The 25,427-nt window shown below is 43.6% G+C and overlaps 1 protein-coding gene across 1 annotated transcript in view; it reads right to left on the minus strand.

Moving 5' to 3' along the window:
• LOC146356222 (uncharacterized) overlaps window positions 1–25,427 on the minus strand; it is a 42,486-nt gene continuing 17,059 nt past the window's right edge. Inside the window, exons 8-13 of the mRNA XM_084830042.1 lie at window positions 11,903–12,369; window positions 11,076–11,274; window positions 8,605–8,687; window positions 6,615–6,741; window positions 3,284–3,424; window positions 1–3,058 (exon numbers count right to left, since the gene is read on the minus strand). Of these exons, the coding sequence (XP_084686168.1) occupies window positions 1,782–3,058; window positions 3,284–3,424; window positions 6,615–6,741; window positions 8,605–8,687; window positions 11,076–11,274; window positions 11,903–12,369 (2,294 nt within the window). The 3' untranslated portion in view covers window positions 1–1,781. The remainder of the gene's footprint in view (window positions 3,059–3,283; window positions 3,425–6,614; window positions 6,742–8,604; window positions 8,688–11,075; window positions 11,275–11,902; window positions 12,370–25,427) is intronic.

Genomic DNA, 25,427 nt, shown 5'->3' on the forward strand with positions numbered 1-25,427 from the left:
AGGGCAAGAAATGGTTTTAATCTTGCACTTGTAGCTCACAGAATCATAGAATCATACAGTAGTAGGGTTGGAAGGGGCCTACAAGACCATGGAGTCCAACCCCCTGCTCAATGCAGGAATCTAAGTCAGAGCATCCCTAATAGGTGGCTGTCCAGCCTTGTCTTGGATGCCTCCAGTGTGGGAGAGCCCACCACCTCCCTGGGTCACTGGTTCCATTGTCGTATTGCTCTGACAGGACGTTTCTCTTGATGTTCAGCAAGAATCTGGCTTCCTGCATCTTCAGCCCAACTTGAGCTCAATGCGTTTGGAGCCAAGGACTCCTTCCTCAGGAGCTTGCAAGATTCTCTAGTACGTCTTGAGGGATAGAATCCTCAAAGTCATTTTTAGAAGAGAAGAGCAATGGCTTTCTTTCTTTCTGATCTCATTCACAAATGCAGAGGCTGTTCATGAATGAGGACAGACAGAAAGAAAATCATTGCTCTTTCATTTGAAAACTGATAAACGATAAATACTGGTATTTGGTAGAGGACTCAGGCCGATTTGCACAAAACGAGGGTGATTAATAAACCACCCAGCAACCCTACAAGAGGCCATGGGTTCTGGGTGGTTTGTTAACCACCCCAACCACCCCCCTTCGCTGGATTCAGACATCACGGCAACGTGCACTCAGCGAGGGTAATTAGGGAAATCAGCCGGGACACGACCGGCACATGCAGCGGTGGTTAAGAAGGCCCCAAGGCTTACTGTAATGTCATGGAAACGTGGTCTCTGGGTCCAAAAAGACCCTGCTTTTCTTTCACTATAAGCCTGGCTGGTACACAGCAATACCACTTAAAGATTGAAGACTGACCAGTCTACCCCTCCAAGAAGCATCAGAGCCTAAAGGCCCATAGAGTACACATGTGAATACTCTGTGTACTCCAAGTATACCAAAAAACATTATACCTGTACAAATAGTGGATAACAAAATACATCTGACTAAACCATTCTTGGCATCACCACCACTTTGCAGAGCACTTCTCGCTTGGGGCATGGATTTCTTGAGTTAATTATGCATTGCATGAATAAATACAGTTTATTGATTTATTGAATAGATGGTTATTTTTTTATCCCACCTTTTAGAGGCTGTTCACCCTCATAAACCAGCTTTACAAAGCTATCAGTAAAATGGCAATATAATCAGTTCACAAAGTATTAAAACAATAAAATAATCAAACAATATTAAGATTAAAATAACAACAGTAGATATTTCTTTGTTTATTATGTACATTTATTCGTTGCCATTATACTGAGGGCTGTACTATGTCACCCTTTGGGTGAGTTTCAAAAGCCGCTTGGAAAAGCACTACCAGATGATACTAAGATACATTCAAGGTAGAGAAAACGTTCTTCTTTGCCACCATTGCAGCCACCTAGTAGACTCGATAATGAGCTTGTACTACTGTTCGATATGTTGCGGTTTCCCTTCACTTCCTTTCTAGATGTCTACCCGTTTACTTCATTGCCCTTACTTTTGCTGAAACCCAAAGAGCTCCTTGGACTGCGTTAACCAGAAGAGTTTGCTCAGGGGCAATCATGTTAACTTCCCAGGTCATACCACAGGTCAACCAGGGCTTCGACAGGAGCGCCAGCCATACCAGGCACAAAATCCTCCAAACTGTTATTTAGACACAGTGCCATGCAAACAGTAAAAGAGCTAGCCAACTGGAAGTTTTCCCCACACTCTAAACATTTAAATCATTTTACCCTTGGCCTTCTAGGCCCCTTCCAACCCTACTATGCTATGACCCCATGTGAACCTTCTGATGTTCAATAAGGGAGCGCTTTCCAAAATAGCTCTTTCCACACTCCAAGCACTGAAACGTTTTCTCCCCCGTGTGAATTCTTTGGTGTGACACAAGGTATGAGTTCTGACTGAATTTTTTGCCGCACTCCAAGCACTGAAAAGGTTTTTCCATTGTGTGAATTCTTTGGTGTCTCCCAAGGTATGAGCTCTGAGTGAAGCTTTTTCCACACTCCAGGCAATTAAATGGTTTTTCCCCTGTGTGAATTCTCTGGTGTGAGACAAGGTATGAGCTCTGAGTGAAACTTTTTCCACACTCCAAACATTTAAAAGGTTTCTCCCCTGTGTGAATCCTTTGGTGTGCTACAAGTTGTGAGCTCTGAGTGAAGCTCTTTCCACACTCCAGGCAATTAAATGGTTTTTCCCCTGTGTGAATTCTCTGGTGTGAGACAAGGTATGAGCTCTGAGTGAAACTTTTTCCACACTGCAAGCATTTAAAAGGTTTCTCCCCTGTGTGAATCCTTTGGTGTGTTAAAAGGAGTGAGTTCCATCTGAAGCTCTTTCCACACTGCAAGCATTGAAAAGGTTTCTCGGTGTGAATTCTTTGGTGTGTCATGAGCTGTGAGCTGCAATTGAAGCTTTTTCCACACTCCAAGCATTGAAAAGGGTTTTCCTTTGTGTGAATTCTTTGGTGTGTCATAAGGTGTGAGCTCCAACTGAAGCTCTGTCCGCACTCCAAGCACTTAAATGGTTTCTCCCCTGTGTGATTTATTTGATGAGAAGTAAGATGCGTCTTCTGAATGTGAGTTTTTTCACACTCCAAGCATTTAAATGGTTTCTCTCCCATCTGAATACACTCATGCAAAGTAAGTGACTCAGCCCAACAGAAGCTCTTTCCACACTCCAAACTATTAAGTGGTTTCTCCGTTAAGTGGTTTTTTTGATGGGAAGTGAGGTATTTCTTAATTCTGAAGTTCTTTCCACACTCACAGCATTTGAAAGATCTCTCTCCTGTATGAATTCTTGTATTAACGCTTGATTGACAACTGAACTGTTTCCCACATACAAGGCACTGAGTCCTTCCTTCTCCTTCATGTATTATTTCTTGGACTGGGATTTCACAGATGACATCATCCTGAGAAGCAGAGGCTTCGTCCCTCCTCTTCACTTTTGCCTCAGTTCTAGTGCTCTGCTCGTCAACCTCTTCACATCTGGTTGTTTCCAACAACACCCTGCGTGGTTTTCCTCCATCCTCCGTGTCCTGCCCATCACCACCTGGAAAAGAGAGGGACAACTGGTAAGAGGCCAAGAGAGATATGGGGTATGAAGTAAAAAAATGAACACTATTTGTTATCTATCACCTAGCAGCAGCGATTCCACCACACTACAGCAGAGGGAGAGATGGGACTGCAGACTGACTCTCTGTCTGCTCTGCTGAGAGACCAGCTCTTCCATGAAAGCTGGTAGTTATAAATATTTTGTAACTTTGGGTATCCTCACCTCGGACTTCCTGCACAATTCTTTTGCAGAATTCCCTGTGGTTCTCAGCCGGGAAGGCATGAGGGTCTCTTTCTGCTTCTGGGCCGCCTGAGTCTTGCTCTTCCATTTTCGATTCATGCTCCATGGCAGCCACCATCAGGGCTGAAAACATAAGAACATAAGAAGAGCCAGAACCAATCAGACCAAAGGCCTATTTAGTCCGGAACTGTGTTCAGAGTGGCCAACCAGGTGCCCCAGTGGGAAGCCCGCAAGTAGGACATGAGTGCAACAACACCCTCCTGTTGGTGTTCCCCACCAATGAGTATACAGGGGCATACCGCCTCTGATCCTGGAGGAAGTCTATAACCATCATGACTAGCAGCCGTTGACAGACTTATCCTTCATGAATCTAATCCCCCTTTAAATGAACTCCATAGTTTAACTATGTGCTGTGTGAAGAAGTCCTTCCTTTTATCTATTCAGAATCTTGCACCATTCAACTTCATGGGATAATCCCAGTTCCAGTATTACAGCACAAAAAGAAAACCACCTCCCTACCCACTTCCTCCACACCCTGCATAATTTTGTGCACCTCTGTCATGTCTCCCTGTATTTGTCTAAACCAAATGGTCCCAGACATTGTAATGTTGGGACCCCACTGTTTATGTCCCTCCACTGTGAGACAAGACTATTTATTCCTACTCTCTGCTTTCTGTACCTTAACCAGTTACCGACCCATAAGAGAGCTTTGTCTACTGGGCGGTATAGAAATGTAATAAAGAATAATAACAACAACAACAAGAGGACATCTCTTCTTATTCCACGATTGCTAAGTTTGGTTAGGAGTCTTTAGGGATTTTGTCAAAAGCCTTTTGGCAATCCAAGGAAACGCTCTCTAGAAGATCACCTCTGTCCACATGTTTATTGATACTTTCAAAGAACTGTGAAAGAGTAGTGAGAACTTACCTTTGGGGAAGCCATGTTGCTTCTTTTTCAGCAGGGCTTGTCCTTCCGATGGCCTTGTAGGCCCCTTCCAACCCTACTATTCTATGATTCTATATGCTTACTAATAATGCTTGGCATTACACTGGCCATTGCTCAGTCCTCTGGTACAGAGGCTGATCTTAGGGACAGGTTACATGTTTTTGTTAGAAGATCAGCAATTTCACATTTCATTTCTTTAATAATTCTAGGATGGATACCATCTGGACCTGGTTATTTGTTAGCTTTCAGATTGTTAATAAGGTCTAGAACTTTATCTCTTGTCACTAGTATTTGGCTTACCTCCTCAGACTCCCTTTCTGAAAATACCAGCTGAGGCATGGGTATCTGCCCTACAACTTCTGCTGTCAGGAGGACAGATGTAAAGACGTCATTTAGCTTCTCTGCAATCCCCTTATCCTCCTTAAGTACTCCTTTAACTCTGTTGTCATCCAGTGGTCCAAACTGTCTCCCTAGCGGGTTTCCTGCTTTGAAGTATTTAAATAATTATTTTTTGTTGGCCTTGATGTTATTAGGGATATGCTCCTCAAAATCCTTTTTTGCATCCCTTATTGTTTGCTTGCACATTCTTTGTGCAAATTTGTGTTCCTTTTTGTTTTCCTCATTTGGGCAAGACCTCCACTTTTTGAAGGAAGCCTTCTTTTCTCTAATAGCTTCCTTGACACTCCCCATTAACCATGCTGGTGACTTCTTGGACTTGGTGCTACCTTTCCTGACCTGCAATACACATTCTAGCTATGCTTCTATTATTGTGGTTTTGAGTAACCTTCACCTTTGTTGGAGGTATTTAAGCAGAGGCCCGATGGCCATTTGTTAGAGATGACGTAACTGCATTTTGCAGTTCAGAGCCTACAGTTCAGAGCAGGGGATGGGACTAGATGATCTCTGAGCTCCCTTCCACCTCTATAATACTATGATTCTATGAAATATGTATAAGATTGCACTGCATGTAATCCAAACTTTAAAACTATGTCATGTTAATTTTACGGGCTGTATAAATATCTGAAATGCTTTCCCAACAGCCAAAAGTACTTGAACTGAAATTCTTGATCAGAAAAAATATGAATAATATAGTATGGTTTAAATGTTACATTTCAACAAATTAAAATCTTGATTTGGAAATGACATTTATTGGAATACCTGCAAATATTTAAGACATGACAACTCGACACCACACTTTTCCCTTTCATTATTTATATTTTAAGGAGGAAAAATGAAGGCATTTCGGCTATTTCGGCTCAGAGAGCTTCGGCTATTGGGCGGTATAGAAATGAAATGTAATAAATAAATAAATAAATAAATAAAAGGCACAGAAAACTAACATATTAAGGGAGCAATCATATATATATATATATATATATATACACACACACACACACACACATACATACACACAGACACACATACATAGTTGTGGGATTTTTTCTGTCTCAACATGTACAAGATTGTATCTTACATGAAAAATATTCATGACAACTTTGATTTTTAGATTTGACTAGTCCTGCATCCATTCTAGTTGCTGGATTCAACTTGAACTCTGTTCATTATGTTACTCACTGTTGGGAATGAATCTGAGTGTGTGGAGATAGCTAGCAGCACAGATTCAGAATGGGAACAGCCAGAACAGGGAGAGGCTCCCTCCCTAGTGAGCTCAGATATGGCAAGGCCTTCTTCTCAAGACCTTGGTGCACAGATGGCTTGGCCTGGAGGGGCCCCCCTTTCCTCCTCAATGAGAGACCAGGTCTCGGGGGAGGAGGAAAGTGAGGAGCGTGACTTGAGGGATGCCAGGGTCCGTCGCAGAGCAAAGTGGGAAAAGTCAGAGGTGGAGCTCAGACGCTCCTCCAGGTTGGCTATGTGTGAAAGCCTACATAGGAGGGAGCTTCTGTAAGGGAGGGGCATCCCCCCTAAGCTAGTCTGGCTGGGAAGTTCTTGTTCAAACTGCCCGCAACTTCTCTAACTTCCACTTCAGCGCCTCAATTGGTATTCGTAATTTTGTGGGGTAGCTGTTTCCTTTGTAGCCTGAGAGTTTCCTAGAATTTGCATTTGTAAAGAACCTGGTCATTAACTAATAAAGTAGTGAGCCAGAAACCTGGTATCTGGGAGAGTGTTGATTGCGGAGGAGGACGAAGGAATGTGACACTCATTTTATGAAACAATGCTGTTTTAGAAGTAGACATTTTTATGTGGAAAAATAGCATAGTGAAAATTTTTCTACCCCATGTCCCTGGCTCCATCTCCTTCTACAGAGACCCCACAATCCTTGAAGCAGAACTGGTCCCGTGATAGTGATGACAATAGCCCTTTTCTACCTAAAGCACCCATCAAGCCAAAAACAACTAGGAAGCCTTACCCAGAGAAGCCAGATTTCCACAATTCTCCTCCATAACTTCCACATGCAGTGCTCTTTGGCCTGGATCCAGCCATGCCCACTCCTCGTTGGTGAAATACACAGCCACGTCCTCAAAGGTCACTGGACCCTGAAGGAGACAATACGTTCTCCTTTTTAATTTTAAAAGGCAGTATGGGGAGACACTGCAGAAACATACAGAATTATGCATGGTGTAGACAATGGATAGCGAGAAGGTTTTCACCGTCTTTCATAATACTAGAACCCAAAGAGGTCATCCAATTCAACGGAGACAAAAGGGAGGACTTCTTCACCCAGCGAAGAGTTAGACTACGGAATTAATTCCCACAAGATGGGGCAACAGCCACGAACTTAGATAGCTTTCAAAGCAGACTAGCCAAATTCAAGGAGGAGTATAAAGCTATCAAGAGCTACTCGTCACAAAGGCTCTATGGTCCCCCCAGGAGCAGAGGGCTGTATCCAATTCAGCACCAGCACTAACATAAACTGCATTGAGCTGGAGTAAGCAATGTCTAGTGCAACGCCAACAGCATAATTCACTTTATTTACATTGGCACCAAGACCTCTGAATAACAGGGGGAGAGGGGGCTATTGCCCTCATGGCTGGCTTATGCGCTTCCTAGCTGTCAGGGGGCCCTAGCTGGCCTCTTTCAGTCTATTCCAGTAGCCAACTCCAGACACAGACAAAGGATTCTTTTCAAGGCTTTATTCCTTTTACAACTTAATAACTCTACCACCAGCGACTAGGCTATGAACAGCAAAGTAACCTATGCCCCTGGGTTGGAAACAGTTGGTCCCCGTTTGAACGAGAATCACTTGCAGACCCTGAACTTATGGGCTAGGGAGAGTCCCTCCCCTTTTCCCTTGGGTCCTCTGGATGCGACCGTTGCTTGCGCGCCAAACGGGCGCTACGCCTCCTTTCCGCGCCCTCCATAGCTCGTCGCTCTCTGCGTCTGCGTCGAGCATCCAGCCAGTCCTCCTCCCGCGCTCCTTCACTCCCAGGACTGCTATCTATGTCTGGAATGCCGGTAGGAGGAATCTCTGCCAGCTGCAGGGCCTGGGAGGGAACAGCGCGCTCCTCTCCCATGGACGGCTGTTCCTCCTCAGAATCAGAACTGCTCTGAGGTTCTATGGGCTCAGTGTCCACCCTGACATCAGCAGCATCTCATTGGCCACTGTGGGAAACAGGATCCAGCAGTGCTCTTCGTATCTTCACAATCGACTGAAAGGGGCAACTACAATGATCAAGGGACTGGAGCAGCTCCCCTATGAGGAAAGGCTACAACAGCTGGGATTGTTTAGTTTGGAAAAAAGGAGGGTAAGGGGAGACATGACAGAGGTCTACAAAATGATGCACGGTGCAGAGAATGTGGATCAGGAGCCATTTTTCTCCCTCTCTCAAAATACTAGAACCCAAAGGGGTCATCCTGTGAAACTGATTGGTGGGAGATTCAAGACGGATGAAAGGAAGGGCTTCTTCACATAGCTCAGAGTTAAACAATGGAATTTGTGACCACAAGATGTAGTGATGGCCACCAATCTGGATGGCTGTGAAGGTTAGACAAATTCCTGCAGCAGAAGGCTATCAATGGCTACTAGTCCTGATAGCTATATGCTACCTCCAGAGGCAGTATGTACACCAGTTGCTGGGGAACATGGGGGGGTGCTGTTGCGCTCGTGCCCTGCTTGTGGGTTCTGGGTCGACAGCTGGTTGGCCACTGTGTGATCAGAATGCTGGACTAGATGGACCCTTGGTCTGCTCCAGCACGGCTGTTCTTATGTTCTTACCTAAAAGTTTAGTTAGGTGAAAAGCTTGGTGGGATTCCCTTGAAGGATTCTAATGGTGGGACCTTCCCACCATTCCTAGCGGCTGCGTTCACTGAAGCAAAGGGGGAGAGACAGATTCCTGAGGGCCCAGGCCAAGACCTCCAGGCCACCCCATTGCCTGTCTTCCCAAAGATTCCTCCCTTACCTGATCAGGCTGCACAGGAGCTGTCTCCACTCCAGCGCAAACAGGAGAAAATCGAGAATGGATAGCTGGTGTCATTTCATTGCCTGAGAGGAATATAGAGATAGATATTGTGAGTGTTTCTACATGAGGCATTTATTGTGCCCTTGTGATTCCTCACTCACAGTAGTTTGCAGGTGCTTTACATGATGTTGTCCTCCTCCTCTCCCATGCTTTGTAATCATTTTTGCGTTTGTTTGTTCTTTCCTAAAGGTGGGAAGTCTGGTATTTCCTTGAATGGCGGCATGAAATCCTGGTGTATTTGCGCAATTCTGCTACTCCACACCACCACCTAGTGCTTGTGTAATGGAACATATCGAAAGGCAGCAAAAGAAAAACCCCAGGAAAAAAAGCACATGTAAAGGAGCTCATCTTAATCCCACAAAGAACCTGGAAGCAGAAGTCTCGATAAAGTGGCAGGTTAAAAGCCTTGTGTAGAAAAGCCCTGCATCTCCTTTACGCAATTTTTTTTTTAATGCAGGTCTTATGATTCAGTTCCTTGCGTGAAGGAAAAAAAAAAAGGTTATCTCCATGTTTGGCTCTTGGGGCAGAATTCCAGACTGCTTGTTTGAATCTGTTATGGAGCTACAGAATATATTTAAGACAAAGTGCCTTCTTAGAGCTCTGCTGTGATAACAAAATGGAGTGGGCATTTCCGGCTTTAAGCATACACAAGATTGGGCTCTGCTGCTGAAGGGATCACAGTAAGAGGTTGGTTGTGAGAATTTGCAAACTTAGAGTTTGCAAACATCTCTTTTTAAGCAGTGCTAGCAATGACACAATCTTCACTGCATCAACTGCACCCCATTCTGCAAGGGAAGATGACGGAAAGGTACGATTGAAGAGGAAGATGGCTGAAAGACCAAGGAAAAATGTGGGTGTAGGGAGGCTACGTTCGAAGGAGAATCATACAATTTTAGAGCTGGAAGGGACCTTGGATTCCAACCCCCTGCTCACTGAAGGATCTACAACAGAGAAATATACCTGCAGTGAAAGAGAGCCTGCCACCTCTCGAAGCAGCCTGTGCCATGGCTAAACAGCTCTTACCATTAGGATGTTTCTCCTAATGCTTAGCTGAAATCTGCTTCCCTCTGCCCATTGGTTCTAGTCCTGCACTCTAGAGCAACAGAGAACACATTCGCTCCATCTTCCGTGTGACAGCTATTCAGAGAACACCATTGTGTTCTCCTTTAATCTTCTCTTCTCCAGATAAAGTCTTTCAACTGTTCTTCATAGGAATCTGTTTATTGTGAAATGCCTAGAGAAATTTATTTCCTGAGGGGTTTAATACATTTAGGAAGCAATCCTATGGATATGTGGTTTTCCGAGACCCGACATCTGAGCCTGTGTTCTGAGGTCAGTTCCCGGAGAACCGACCTTCCCCTGTTTCCGCGCTGCCTCGCAGGCAGCATGGGATGGCCCCTTGCGCCCCACTTGGAAGAGGAGTGCAGAGTGGCCAAAACGGGGCATTCTGGGGGGCGTTCCGGGGCGGGGAAGGCAGAAATGCCAGTACGACACATCCTATGTATCGCCTGGCAGCCTCCTCCCCCGCTCCGCCTTCTCGCAGCTAGATAGCCAAAATTGGCTGTCTAGCCGCAAATGCCGGGCAGAAGAAGTGCAGAGGGAACGATCCCCTCCGTGCTTCTCCTGCTCTGCATTGGATAGGCGCTCACCTCTGAGTTCAGAGGCGGCCGCCTATCCACATAGGATTGAGCCCTAAATTAATAAATAATCAATAAAATTCCCAGACTTTCACCATCTAAAAGATCTGTAGAACAACATGAGAGTTTATTAGAACCTGTACCGCTGCTACTAACATGGCTACTTGGAACCATGCTATCACTAAGATGGCACAGAAGTTAAGCTAGGCACCTTTACAAATTTTCTTGTGATTGAATAAAGTCTTTACTCTTCTCTTAAACTGGAGGGAGAGGGTTTACTGTAGAATACAGCCTTAAAGAGGCTGTTCAGACAACACGTTAACCCACACTCAGTGGTTGAGTGTGGACTGTTGTTGAACTGTGGGTTGTTTGTTGAACCGTGGGTTGTTGTCAGAATGCAGCCAGGGTGGCTTGTTAACCATGCGGTATGGCTTCTTAACCATCCTGAACAACCCAACAACAAACCAGGGGTTCTCAAGGTGGCTTGTTCAAGAAAATAAGCCACACCACATGGTTAACAAGCCACCCTGCGGATGTTCACAGACAACATGCTAACCCACGGTTCATCAACAACCCACACTCAACCACTGAGTGTGGGTTAGCGTTCTGTCTGAACAGCCTCAAAGTGTTGACACTCATGAAGGTTTCAAACTGGGAGAAGATGCACATGAGCATCTCTCCTCCAAAAGCTCAGGGAAGAATTAAAACAGTCCCCAGATTTCAGGCAGGCATCAGAAGGAGAAATCAAGAGGAAATTTCCCCAGTAATCCTTACCAAGGAAAGTGGCAGCTTGATCAAACTCCTCCAGGAGCCACCGGAACAGGGATCCCTGCCTGGTGCCTGATGGAGCTTTCATTGCCTTACGGCAGGGGTGCTGAACCTTTTTCAGCCCCATGGCCAAATTCCGTTTTGAAGAAGCTCTCGGGGGCCTCATTCCAGAGGTGGGCAAAGCCACAGGCAAAAGTGGGCAGGGCTGAAATTTTTTTAAAAAGACAATTCCATTATTACCAATTTATAGTGGAAAGCATGTCTGCTCAGAAACTAGCAGATAAGAATCACTCAGCAGTAGTTTCAAATAACATCCCCAATATCAAGCTTCTGCATGTCTACTCAGAAGTAAGCAGGACTGAATCACTCTGCCACTTCCTATCCTGGGCCCCACCCCCTCTCCCACAGAGGGAAAAGCTTTTATCTCTGTTCAGCAGCTGATTGGAGATAAGAGCGTCATCCTGCTCAGAACTGAGAAAGGGAGCCTTTACAGTGTAAAGGAAATGGAGATGACATCATTTCCCTTGCTACCCAGGGGTATCAGGTGCTGATCAGAGAGAGGAAGCTGCCGGACTGGATGGTTCTCCACCCCTGCCTTAGGGAAATTAGCGTCCACTTCTGCTACTGGTCTCCACCCCTGAAAGGGAAGTGAGGAAGGATCCCATGCTGGGAAGTGGGAGTGGGATTAGAGAAAGAATCGTACAAGCAAACTGCTTGGGAGTTGGATCTCCTCCCCTTAGGTTATTAAAACAAAGGGTTGGACAATTAATAGGGAATTGTATCCCTGGTCATATTATCTATTCCTTGGAACTACCAGGATGAAATGCTCTCACCTGCTGCTTTTCCTGAGTCTTGTCCTCTACCTGGCTCAAGAGGAAACCTTCAGCCAGGGCCACTGCCTGGGAGCTGGTCTCTGGTCCACATCCTCTCACCCAGCTCTGCATCTCCGGGGGCAGGATGGTCAGAAACTGCTCCAGAATCACCAGGTCCAGCACCTGATTTTTCGTACATTGCTCTGGCTTCAGCCACTGAAGGCAAAGCTTGTGGAGTCGGTTGCGAGCCTCTCGGGGCCCCTTGGCTTCCTGGTAGCGGAAGTGCCGGAAAGACTGGCGCTTTTCATCCAAGCTGAGGGCGTCCTCCTCACCCAGGATCTCCTGGACAGTTCTTTCCCAGAATCCCCCCCTGCTCTCAGCTGGGATGGCATCAGGGTTCCTTCCCTCTTCTGGGCCTGCTGAGCCTTCCATTTTTGACCCATGCTCCAAGGCAGCCCCCATGAGTGCTGAAATATCACCTCCCTTTTCTTCCAGTTACTTTCTTAATAGAAGGAGTGTCCAGATTCATGAGCCATTTAAGTTGTGGGAAGCCAAGCAGTTCTGTATGCAAAGTATGACACTATCGAAGTCCTAAGGTCTTTCTTAAGCAGACGTGGATGATTCCAGCTGGTGCATGGGTCTTCTCCCTGAAGGAAAAGCAGGCAAATACTACGCCTCAAAGAGGAACTTAGAGCAGAGCTCCCCAACCTTTCCCAGAAGGCAAACTGGTGAGATTCTAAGAAAAGTCAAGAATCTAAATACAAGGCAGAGGCGGGCTCTGAGCTCCAAAACACAAAGCCACTCTTTTGATCCTACTGTTTTCTCTTCCAACCCCCATTTCTCAGAAGACAAACTGATAAGGGCCCACAGCTCAGTGACAGAATCTGTGCTTTGCGTGCCTAAGGGGCCAGGTTTGATCCTAGCAATTCCAGTTAAAGGGTCTTGGTAGGAGGGCCTGGAAGTCTCAGGCATGAAACTTTGGAGAGGTGCTGCCAATCAGAGCAGGCATTACTGGCATAGATGGACCAGAGAAGGTATGAGAAGAGTGGGAAATACGTTACTGAAAGCAGAGATGTGGCATTAGGTTTTTAGAACCATTCATTATTACTGTTTGTTATCTCAAGGAGCGCCTCCAGCAACACCAGACAGACAGCTTAACAAGATCAGCCTCGGATGGCCTTCTCTCTGTCCCATCAGCCAGGACAGCTAGGCTGGTGAGGACAAGGGAGAGGGCCTTCTCTGTGGTGGCCCCCACTCTGTAGAACTCCCTCCCTAGGGAACTGAAAACTTGGCTATTCAGGCAGGCATTTGGGGTGCCTTAGGGTATTTTTAAATAATGTTTTAATGTATAATTTTACTGTTTTAAATTGTACCATTGTACATTGCCCAGAGTGGCCGGGTGACCGGCCAGATAGGTGACTAAGAAATTTAATAGTAAATAAATAAATATTGGCTGTTCAAAGCTGGCGGTCTTTTACATTTCTGTGTTCTGGTCTGGTTGGCATATCTGTCCCCACGGTCTGGCCAGTGAAGGATCTAGAGAGCAGCATCCTGCTTCTTTCTACAAACCCGTAGGTGGTGGCTGCTGACGTTGTAGGGAGTCCTAGGAAAAGTCTGGACTCAATGACCTCTAGGGGCCAGGGCCATGTGAGGGGACCCCTAGACACTGACCTTGGGCCAGACACAATTTTTTACCCTAGCCTATTTCACAGCATGGTTGTAAAGACAAAATAGGGGAAAGGGAGAGAACCATGGGCTTGGAGTAAGGGTAGGATGTATTTCTAATTATAGCGCCACTGTAGTGGCCCTATGTTGATTTGGCTGAATCACATTCTGCCGTCGTAATCAGAAATGGGGCCGTAAGTTCTATGGCCTATACTGACAAAATGGCTGAACAGTCTGATCTGAAACCTGGCAGTGTAGGAGATGTGGGTTTGAGGACAGTCCATGCTGGGCAAGAAATGGTTTATTTATAGGAGTTTAAATCTTGACAAGTGCCCACCAGCAGTTTGACAAGTATGGTCTGTTTCCTGCCGCCCAATAGGCTTACATGGGGCTCTTATAGCAATATTTCTCTGTCTGTACAGTGTCTTTTAGAAAAGAGTTTGTCAAGGGAAAAATTGTAATACGTGCTGTGTCACAGAAGTATAAGGTGCAGTATGTGCTGAGGGTCTAGTATGTGCTGTGTCCCAGAAGTATAAGGTATTTATAGGTTTTGGGGGGAAAAGGGTAATTTTCCACCCAATTTTAGACTATGGAATTTCATAAGCTCTTATTCGCAGGATGGGAGCGGGAACAGAATGGAATGCGAGTGCAGCCCTATGGTGGAATGGCAGCACCCTTTCTGACCCTAATGAACCACTGTAGGGAGATTCTTTCTGAGGAGGAAGAGGGAACAGAGACTATAAATCAAGGTTCTGCCCTTTCCAGAGTTACCAGTCAGTAGATGCTTGACAGCCGTCGATAACGGAAGCCTACAGTAACTTCTGAGTCTTGGACTGCACACTTAGAGATAGGTTATATCTTAAGACATTTAAGGCGCAATCCTATGCAGGATTAGACAGCAAAAAGTCCTACAACTCCCAGCATTCCCCAGCCAGCTGGCTGAGAGTTGTAGGAGTTTTTGCTGTGGATTGCATAGGATTGCTACTTTAAGGCACAATCCTATGCATGTTTAGACAGAGAAAAGACCTACAACTCCCAGCATTCACAGCCAGCCACGCTGGGAGCTGTAGGACTTTTCTCTGTCTAAACATGCATAGGATTGCGCCCTTATTTATTTATTACATTTCTAAACCAATGGCAGAAGCTCTATTACCTTTAAGGAATAACCCACCTTTAGGGAACGTATCACTACTGAACTCCCTTTTCTATGATTTTCATAGAATCATAGAATAGTAGGGTTGGAAGGGTCCTATAAGACCATTGAGTCCAACCCCCTGCTCAGTGCAGGAATCCACATCAAAGCATCCCTGACAGATAGCTGTCCAGCCTCGTCTTGAATTCCTCCAGCGTTGGAGAGCCCACCACCTCCCTAGGTCATTGGTTGCATTGTCGTATTGCTCTAACAGTCAGGACGTTTTTCCTGATGTACATCCGGAATCTGGCTTCCTGTAACTCGAGCACATTATTCTGCGTCCTGCACTCTGGGATGATCGAGAAGAGATCCTGGCCTTCCTCTCTGTGACAACCTTTCAAGGCCTTGAAGAGCGCTATCATCTCTCCCCTCAGTCTTCTCTTCTCAAGGCTAAAAATGCCCAGTTCTTTCCATCTCTCCTCACAGGGTTTTGTTTCTAGTCCTCTGATCATCTTCATTGCCCTCCTCTGAATTTTATGTTATTGTTGAGAGACTTACTTTGAATCATTTATTCATTTGGATATTTGTTTTGTGCCCTCCCCCCTCCCCCCTTTCCTTTTCCCTGTTAAATACATCCCATTTTTGTTTTATAAGTTGCTTACTAATTTTTTCCCCACCTCCTTTTGGGGAATAGGTTTCCTGGGGGCGGGGGGAGGCACACAAATTTAAGGTCAACATCATTTTGCCTCATCCAGTACTGAAAGTATGAACCCAGGTCCCATGGTTTCTACCAACCCATAGGGTTGCTGGTAGGGAAGGTAGGGTTACATTTGGAAGCACCCCCAGGACCTGAGTTCATACATACAGGAGTGGATAAGGGAGAAAGATGCTTTCCAGGTTCACTCAAACTCTGAGAAATTACAGCTGTTAAGGGCCATGCCCTTAAAAGACATGCTGTTTAGCCAATATGGTTTCAGGATGATAAAGCTAACCAAAAGCCTGTGTGGGAAATGTACAGGAGTAAGGAGGAATGCTTTACCTGTGACACTGAGCAGGGAGTTGGACTTGATGACCTTCATGGTCCCTTCCAGCTCTGTCATTCAATATGGATAGATATGGCCTTCATATCAATATGGATAGATATGTCCTTCAACGATATCAGACTGCCTGCACTTTAAGATCAGAAAAAGAGGCCCTTCTCATTTGCCCATCTGGGAGAGCAGTCAGGTGGGTGATCACAGGGGAGAGGGTCTTCTCTGCAGTGGCCCCACACCTTTGGAGCAAGCATTGGTGGTCAGCCATGCTTCGTCATTGCAGGCTTTTAAGAAGGACTTGACAACATATTATTTTACCATGGCCTTCTCTTGATACGACTGATATTGTTGCTGGTTTTATTGTTGGCTTTTATTGTTGTTTTTATTGTTTTTATCGCTTTGAATACTTTAACTGTTTTTATGTATTTTATTGCTGCAAGCCTCCTTGAGAGGTTTCTGCCTTGAAACGTGGCCAATAAACGTTTTAAATAAATAAATAAATAAATAAATACTGGTTGCTAGTTGGGTACTTGTAATGTGGAACGGCAGCTTCAGCTGCATATAGTCCATGTGTCTATTCCAGCGAACAGAAAAATCTGGGACTTAGGTCCACCACTTTGCCACGGGCAGCCATCCAGCTCCAAATTTGTTGTGAAGCTGGAATGGTCCACAGAATAGGACACCACGTCATACGCACATTTGCTGGCCCTCAATAGCTGTAATTTTCCAGCCTTTTGGAGCCTGAGTGAACCTGGAAAGCCACAATGTGTTAAACTGAAAGACATTTTTTTGTTTATTGAATCAACCAATACATAGCTGCAGGGCAGTGGAGGCTGGTGACTCCGATTTCAGCGCAGCTCTAAATCCATTCTGGATTTCAGTTAGAACCAGCCAGAACTCTACAGAAGCTATCCAAGGTGTGGAACCCTATTCCCAAAATGGGTTCACAGCCCCACCCAAATTGAAGCCACCAGCCTCCACTGCTGCAGATAACATTTCCACATGGCGTGAAGGTGGGAATCAAAGAGCATTTAGATCTTGCTTGGTTCTCTCAGCTCCTGCCCCTAGAAGCCTCCCTGGTTTTCTTCTGTCACTGGCTGGGCTTGGCCTTTCCCAACCTGTTGCCTGCTGGTCTACAAGTCCCAGCATGCCTCAGGGCAGCTATGCGGCATAGTCCAGCATATCTGGAGGGCACCAGGTTGCAGAAGATTGCTTTGGAGGCTGGCTTCCTTTCCGCTTGACATCTTCCCACCCACTCACTGTCCTGCCTTGCATTTTCTGCTCAAGCCTCCCATGTGCATCTCCCTCACCCGGATCTGTCTGAAGATCCAGGTGATTCCACATGGACCCACAGCCCAACTGGAGTCCGCCCGGAGAAGAGCCTTCGGTGTGGTGGCCCCCTTCCTTCGGAACTCCCTGCCTCTGCAGGCCAGGCAGGCGCCGACACTGTGCTGCGTCCGTGCCTCCCGAACGCAGCTCTGTTCCAGGAAGCATTCCTTAGCCGACCAGCCATGGTGTTTACTGGTATTCCGTTTCCAAAAGCACAACTTTAATCATGGTGCTTTAATTGTTTTTATCTGTTTACCTTTTATGTTCACCACTCCGGAATCTGTTTTAGATGTGGAGCCCTATACGGATGTTGTAGATAAAATAAATGAATACGGGGCGCTGTGGTTTTCTTTCACAGGGAGGTGCGGGGACCCACCAAATCCTCCTAGGTGAGAAAGACATGGCCCAATTCTCGCCCCGTAGAAGGGAGTCCAGATCCTGCTGGCGCGGGATGAAAGCCGGACCGAGCTCCAGCCTCCTCCCGCGAGCGCCCTTCTCTTCCTCCACACATCAGCCCCCGGCTTCTCCCCAAAATCATGCACCAGACCGGATGGGGCGGTGCTTCTTCTCTGGAGGACCCCCCTACCCTTCCTCTCTAGGAATCCGTCTCCTCGTCATTTAACCCTTGGAAGACTGAGCAGAAAACTCTCTCTGGGACTCCAAGCCTGCCATTCTAGTTGCGCTTCTGTGGGATTAAGGGAAGGGGACCTATCGGTGGTGCAGCTAGAGACGTTTTAAACTCTGAGCCCGAGGGTCTTTCAGGGGGCGGGGGCTTCTTAAGGCGGCAATGTGTCTTGCCAGATCTTGCGCATGTTTACGCAGAAGTCTCCCACTGCGTTCTGCAAAGCTTATTCTGAAGGGTGCGCATCGGATTCCAGACAAGAAATCAGCACTTCCTGGCATGTAGAAGAGGACAGATTTTATTTTCTTGGGCTCCAAGATCACCGCAGACGGTGACTGTAGCCATGAAATCAAAAGACGCTTGCTCCTTGGGAGGAAAGCTATGGCCAACCTAGACAGCATAGTAAGAAGCAGAGACATCACCTTGCCGACAAAGGTCCGTCTAATCAAAGCTATGGTTTTCCCAGTAGCAACGTACGGCTGTGAGAGCTGGACTATAAGGAAGGCTGAGCGCCGAAGAATTGATGCTTTCGAACTGTGGTGCTGGAGAAGACTCTTACGAGTCCCCTGGACTGCAAGGAGGTCAAATCAGTCCATCCTAAAGGAAATCAACCCTGACTGCTCAATGGAAGGACAGATACTGAAGCTGAAGCTCCAATATTTTGGCCACCTAATGCGAAGAGAAAACTCCCTGGAAAAGACCCTGATGCTGGGAAGGATTGAAGGCAAAAGGAGAAGGGGACGGCAGAGGATGAGATGGCTAGATAGCATCACCGATGCAATGAACATGAACTTGAGCACACTCCGGGAGAGAGCGCAGGACAGGAAGGCCTGGCGTGCTGTGGTCCATGGGGTCACGAAGAGTCGGACACGACATAATGACTCAACAAGAAGACACAGCTAGACAAAAAGACACGGGAGATGAGAGACTAGGCAGAAAGGACGGAACAAGGCCAGGGCTGAGAGAACCAAGCAAGGCTGAGAGAACCAACCAATTACCCAGGGAGGTGGTGGGCTCTCCCACACTGGAGGCATTCAAGATGAGGCTGGACAGCCACTTGTCAGGGATGCTCTGACTTGGATTCCTGCACTGAGCAGGGCATTGGACTCAATGGCCTTGTAGGCCCCTTCCAACCCTACTATTCTATGATTCTGTGATCTAAATGCTCTTTGATTCCCACTGTCATGCCATGTGGAAATGTCCTCTGCAGCAGTGGACGCTGGTGGCTCCAATTTCAGCAGGGCTGTGCATCCATTCTGGGTTTCAGTCAGAACCAGCCAGACCTCTAAAGGAGCTAGCCAAGGTGCTGAACCCATATCCTTCCCCCCCCCCCTGGTCCCCAGAACTATCCATGCTTTTACAAAGGCTGACACATTGGCAAAAACAAAAACAGTTTGCAAATGCAGCCAAATAAAATAAAGTAGTTTTGCATTTGACTGAACGATACTCTTTCCATGCCTAGAGGCATGGAAAGAGATTTGATGTTCTTTACTGCATTTATTAATTTCATTCATTGGCTCCCCATCAACCTAGTCCTCTAGGCACTGTACAAATAAAATCAAATAAAAACTTAAAACATAATACAAACTTGGGAAAAAGTTTTGGAAAAATCTTCATCTAGACTCCATTTACATGATCTAAACAGAAGTTTTTATAAAGGTCAGTATGCATATGTTAACGCCCACCCACCCCCTCCACCCCAGGATTTTATAATATGGGACATGATGTGTGTTGGCCCTGAAACACATGCTGATATGGTTCATATTTGGGGGGCATATCCAGTTATTAAGCAATTTTGAAGTGATGTTATTAGGGCAGTGGAAGAAACAACAGGGCACATTTTACCAGTAGATCCTAAAATGTCTATACTAAGTTATCTGAAGAATATAATGCCATAATCTGACTTGGAGTTAGTAATTCATTTATTGACAGCAGGATACGTATGTTCTGTAATTGGAAAAAAGTAATGCTCCTCCTGTTTCAGATTGGTATTGAAAGGTATAACATATGGTTTAAGATGACTAATGTCTAAGATTATTATATAAAAAAATACGTTATTTTTATTTTTTTTAAAGGAAAAAACACACACAACAACATACACAATACACACACACGAAAATATCTCTTAAAATTGTAAGGTATCTACCTTTGGCTCCCCTTACACAACAAATGCTTATTATTCTCTACTTCTTATCTTAGTTGTATATCATACACTGAGTTCACAGACATTATCTCATTTCTCTCCTAATTTTTAACAACAAAACAAAAGAGAATTAACAATCTCAAAGTTCAAAATCCACATACATAGATATCATTTTTCTCTATTTCTTGTACAAATTCTATAAAAGGTTTCCAATCTGACATAAATTTAGTTGTTGATCCTTCTTCAATTATAATAGTAAGTTCTGCCATCACTGCCAGTTCCATCATTTTCATGATCCACTTGCTCACAGTTGGTACTGTTTCATTCTTCCACTTTTGTGCATACAATAACCTTGCAGCCGTTGTCATGTAGAGAAAGAGGGTTCCCCCCTTCTTTTACATGTTTATCTGTTAGTCCCAATAAAAAAGTTTCTGGCTTTAATTCTATAGTAGTCTTTAATATTCTTTGAGCTAAAGACTGTATTCATTTCCAAAATATTTTAGCTTTTTTACAAGTCCACCATAAATGATAAAACGTCCCATCTTGATCTTCACATTTTCCAGAAACACCCTTATACATTTTAGACAGTTTAAACGGTGACATACAGGCGGGGCCAGAACTATTGGAACAGGGATAACTGTTTTGGCAGTTGGCCTCTGTACGCCACCACATTGAACTTGAAAGGAAACACACCCAGATGGGAGTGAAGTCAGGACTTTCAGCTGTAATTCAAGGGGTTTGACAAAAGTGGGGCACTAACCATTCAGGAAGGACAGCCAGTGGCATACACACACACACCCATCGTTGGTGGCTCATAAGTAATGGAACAAAAGGCCAACAAGCAGCTGCATGGCCAGGTGTGGCCTGTTTCCTGGGTACCCCATGACCAGTCAAGCAGATAAAAGGCCTGGAGGTGGTTCTGAGTGTTACATTTGCATTTGGTAGCTGTTCACTGGAACTCCCAACATGAGGACCAAAGAGGTGTCCATGCGAGTGAAGGAGGTCGTCATTAGGCTGAGGAAACAAAATAAACCCATCAGAGAGATGGCAAAAACATTGGGAGTGGCCAACACAACAGTTTGGAACATCCTGAAAAGGAAGGAATTAACTGGCAAGCTCAGCAACAGCTTGGAAGACCACGGAAGACAACTGAAGTGGATGACCGCAGAATTCTGCTCATGGTGAAGAGGAACCCTTTCACAACATCTAGCCAAGTCAAGAATGTTCTTGCGGAGGTAGGCATGTCATTGTCAACATCTACAGTCAAGAGATGGCTTTATGAATGTAAATACAGAGGCTTCACAACAAGGTGCAAACCACGGGTAATGCTCAAGAATAGACAGGCCAGATTAGTCTTTGCCAGCAAAAACCTAAGAAAGCCTGCCCAGTTCTGGAATAAGATTATTTGGACTGATGAAACCAAGATTAACTTGTACCCAAATGATGGGAAAAGTATGGAGAAGGAAAGGAACAGCTCATGATCCAAAGCATACCACATCATCTGTCAAACATGGTGGAGGCAGGGTTATGGCATGGGCGTGTATGGCTACCAATGGAACCGGGTCACTGGTGCTTATTGATGACTCGACTGCTGATAAAAGCAGCAGGATGAATTCTGAAGTGTCTAGGGCTATACTTTCTGCTCAGATTCAGCCGAATGCTGCCAAACTGATAGGACGCTGCTTCATATTGCAGATGGATAAGACCCAAAACATACAGCAAAAGCTACCCCAGAGTTTCTCCAGGCAAAGAAGTGGGATGTTCTTCAATGGCCAAGTCCCTCACCTGCTCTCAACCCATCAGAGCATGCTTCTCACTTACTGAAGTGAGGTGACTGAGGGCAGAAAGACACACAAACAAGCAGCAGCTGAAGGCAGCTGCAGTAAAGGTCTGGCAAAGCATCTCGAGGGAGGACACTTAGCATTTGGTCATGTCCATGGGTTCCAGACTTCAGGCAGTCATTGACCGCAAAGGATTTTCATCCAGGTATTAAAGGCGACCTTTAAGTTTGAAATGATGTTGGTTTGTTCCATTACTTATGAGCCACCAACGATGGGTGTGTGTGTATGCCACTGGCTGTCCTTCCTGAATGGTTAGTGCCCCACTTTTGTCACACCCCTTGAATTACAGCTGAAATATACTTCGCTCCCATCTGGGTGTGTTTCCTTTCAAGTTCAATGTGGTGGTGTACAGAAGCCAACTGCCAAAACAGTTATCCTTGTTCCAATATTTCTGGCCCTGACTGTATACCATCTATATATCATCTTATAAAAATTCTCTTTAAGACTTGTACATAAATTTTAGATCTTTTCCCCACATACTTTCCCACTCTTCCATTGATATGACCAACATTTTGTGCCCATTTTATCATACCATCTTTACTTGTTCATCCTCTGTCTCATATCTTAACAGTAATTTATACATTTTAGCAATAACATGTTCATCATTTGTACACAGTGCTGTTTCAAACTCAGATTGTTTGTTCAAATCCACCATTTTTCTCATCTATTTTAAAGCTTTCTTTAATTTGCAAATATGAAAACCACTGGCAGACATGACCTTCTTCCAATAAGCTTTCTCTTGATTTTAACTTATATTCCCCTTGTGACAGTTCCAGTAAATCATTATATCTTATCCATTTAAGTGTGCTATCAAATTCTCTTCTATGCATTGCTTCTTGTGAAGATATCCAACGTGGTGTTTTTTGATAGAACTTTAATTTATATTTATTCCAAATTCTTAATACAGCCCTTCTTATATAATGATTATTAAAATCTACATTCACTTTTGTTTTAGCATACCACAAATAACCATGCCACCCATATCTCAATTCATGTCCTTCTAGTTCTAAAAGTCTTCTATTTTTCATTGTCACCCATTCCTTCATCCACATCAAGCAGCAGGCAGAAAAACAGGTTTTAAAATCTGGTAATCCCAAACCACCTCTTTCCTTTGCATCTTGTAAAATTTTTATTTGAACTCTTGGTTTTTTTGCTTGCCATATAAACTTCGTTATATCTCTCTTTAAAAGGTAAATCAGATGTAATAATGGGTATCATTTGAAACAAAAATAACATTCTAGGTAGTAGATTTTAATTGTTGCAATTCTTCCCAAAAGTGATAGCTGTAATTTTTCCCATTTTAATAGGTCTTGTTTAATTTCATTCCACATTTTTAACGTAGTTATTTTGAAAAATAACAATTCATATCTGTCAAAAAGACTCCCAAATATTTTACTTTCTTTTCAATTTGGAAGCCAGTCTTATCCATCAACTTTTTTTTTCTTGAACATTCATAATCTTTGTTAAAATTTTTGTTTTCTGTTTATTAACTTTGAACCCTGCCACTGCTCCAAATTCTTTTAATTTTTTCATTAAAATTTCAATTCCCTTTAAAGGTTCTTCCAACATAAACACCAAGTCATCTGCAAAAGCCCTCAGCTTATATTTCTCCCTTTTAATCTTTATCCCTGTATTTCGATCATCTTGTCTTATATCTCTGTTCAATAATTCTAAAACCAATATAAACAATAGCGGTGATAATGGGCAGCCTTGTCTTGTTCCTCTTTGTATCTCACAAGGTTTAGTCAAGTCCCCATTTATAATTATTTGAGCCTTTTGATCAGTATATACCGATTTCACCCATTTTATAAAGTTTTCCCCAAAGTCCAGTTCTTCTAAAGTCTTAATTAAAAATTTCCAGTTGAGATTATATTTTTAATCTATTTTTATTTTATTTTTATAAATGAAATAAACACTGCCAACAATATAATCAGAATCTTCAGTTTCCAACATTGCAGTATTCTAAGAAAAAGAAAAGGTAATTTTTTATAAGGTAATATAAGGCATAAGGTAATTTTTTGTGGAGACTCGTGAAAATTGAACAACAACAGTCCCAAAAGTCCCTTTAGTGCCACGTATTGAACCAGGAACACGATATGCATGCTCAATATCAAGTAAAAAATTAGATGGTAAAGCAAATAGCTCATGCAAATGTTTATCCATAAACTCAGCCAAACCTAAATCAGTAGCCACGTCTTGCAGGTGAAATTATCAAATGCTTTCTCTGCATCTAAAAAGATCAAAGCTGCTTGTTTTTCTGGGTGTTTTTCCAAATATTCCATCACATTCAAGACCATTCTTATATTATCTCTCATCTGTCTCCTTGGTAAGAAACCACTCTGGTCCTCATATACAAACTCCTGCAATATTTTCTTGAGCCTTTCTGCCAAAATTGTTGCAAATATCTTGTAGTCATTGTTTAATAATGAGATTGGTCTGTATTTTTTAGTTGAGGTTAAATCCTGTCCTTCTTTAGGTATTAATGTTATATATGCTGTTTTCCATCTTTCCGGTATCTCCCCCTTTTCTAAAATATTCTTCATCATATTTTTCAACGGTTGTAAAATTTCTTCTTCATACTTCTTATAATATAATCCTGATATTCCATCTGGTCCCAGAGATTTTCCCAGTTTAATTTTTTTATTGCTTCCACCATTTCATTTACTGTTATTGGGCCATTCATCATTTGTTTTTGTTACTTAGTAATTTTTGGTAAACTTTATTTATGAATATATTTATCCATTAATTCTGGGGAGATATCATGTCCTTTATACAAATTTGAATAATATTGATGAAATACTTTCTGAATTGCCATATTATCGGTTAATTCTAATCCACTTTCACTTATTTTCACAATTGTTTTCTTTTTCCTTTCTATATAGGCCAACCATCTTCCTGGTTTATTAGCAAATTCAAAATTGCTTTGTTTTACAAAGTTTAATTTTTTTTGCATATCCTGAACTGTTAACATCGACAATTGTTGATGGAGTAATTTAATCTGTCGGAGGACACTTGCCTTTCCTGTTTTTTTTCTTTACGAATTCTTCTTTGTTCTTTATCTGTTTTAGAGTATTTTGTACCTTCTCGTCTCTCTTTTTCAGTTGCGTGTTTTGTTGTATAAAATAACCTCTCATATAGGCCTTACTTGCATCCCATACTGTTCAGATATTTGTTCCCTTGTCCAGATTCAATTCAAAAAATTCTCTCAATTTCTTTTTAGTGTCATCCACAATACTTTTATTTTGAAATATAATTTAATTCAATCTCCATCTAAAAGTAGTGCTTCTTTTCACATATGACATAGATATTGGGTTATGGCCCGAAAATGATCTTGGTAGAACTTGTATTTTGCCAATATTTGTAGCAAGCTCTTTAGTTGTCAAAATCATATCAATCCTTGAAAAAGTTTATGTCTTTCTGAAAAATATGTATATTCTTTTGAGTTTCCATTTTTATCTCTCCATACTAAAACCAAATTATCCATCAGTTCAAAAAAACTTTTAGGTAATTTCCCTTGATTATTCTTTATTTTTTTCTCTGATATTCTATCAATTTGAGGTGCAATCACCCCATTCCAATCTCCCATTAAACACCAACTGTCAAAAGTTAGATCCACGACTTTGGATAAGAGATCCTCATAAAATTCCGCTTTGTCGTCATTAGGTGCATAAACCCCTAAAATCAATGTTGATACACCATTCAGTGTAATTTTAACTCCCACAGAACGACCTTGTTCATCTGACAGTACCAATTCCGGTCCCAAATGTGGCTTAATATATA

Source organism: Heloderma suspectum, chromosome 2, assembly GCF_057233095.1.
Source record: "Heloderma suspectum isolate Gila_16-S chromosome 2, 16-S_ref, whole genome shotgun sequence".
In the NCBI taxonomy this organism is placed as follows: Eukaryota; Metazoa; Chordata; class Lepidosauria; order Squamata; family Helodermatidae; genus Heloderma; species Heloderma suspectum.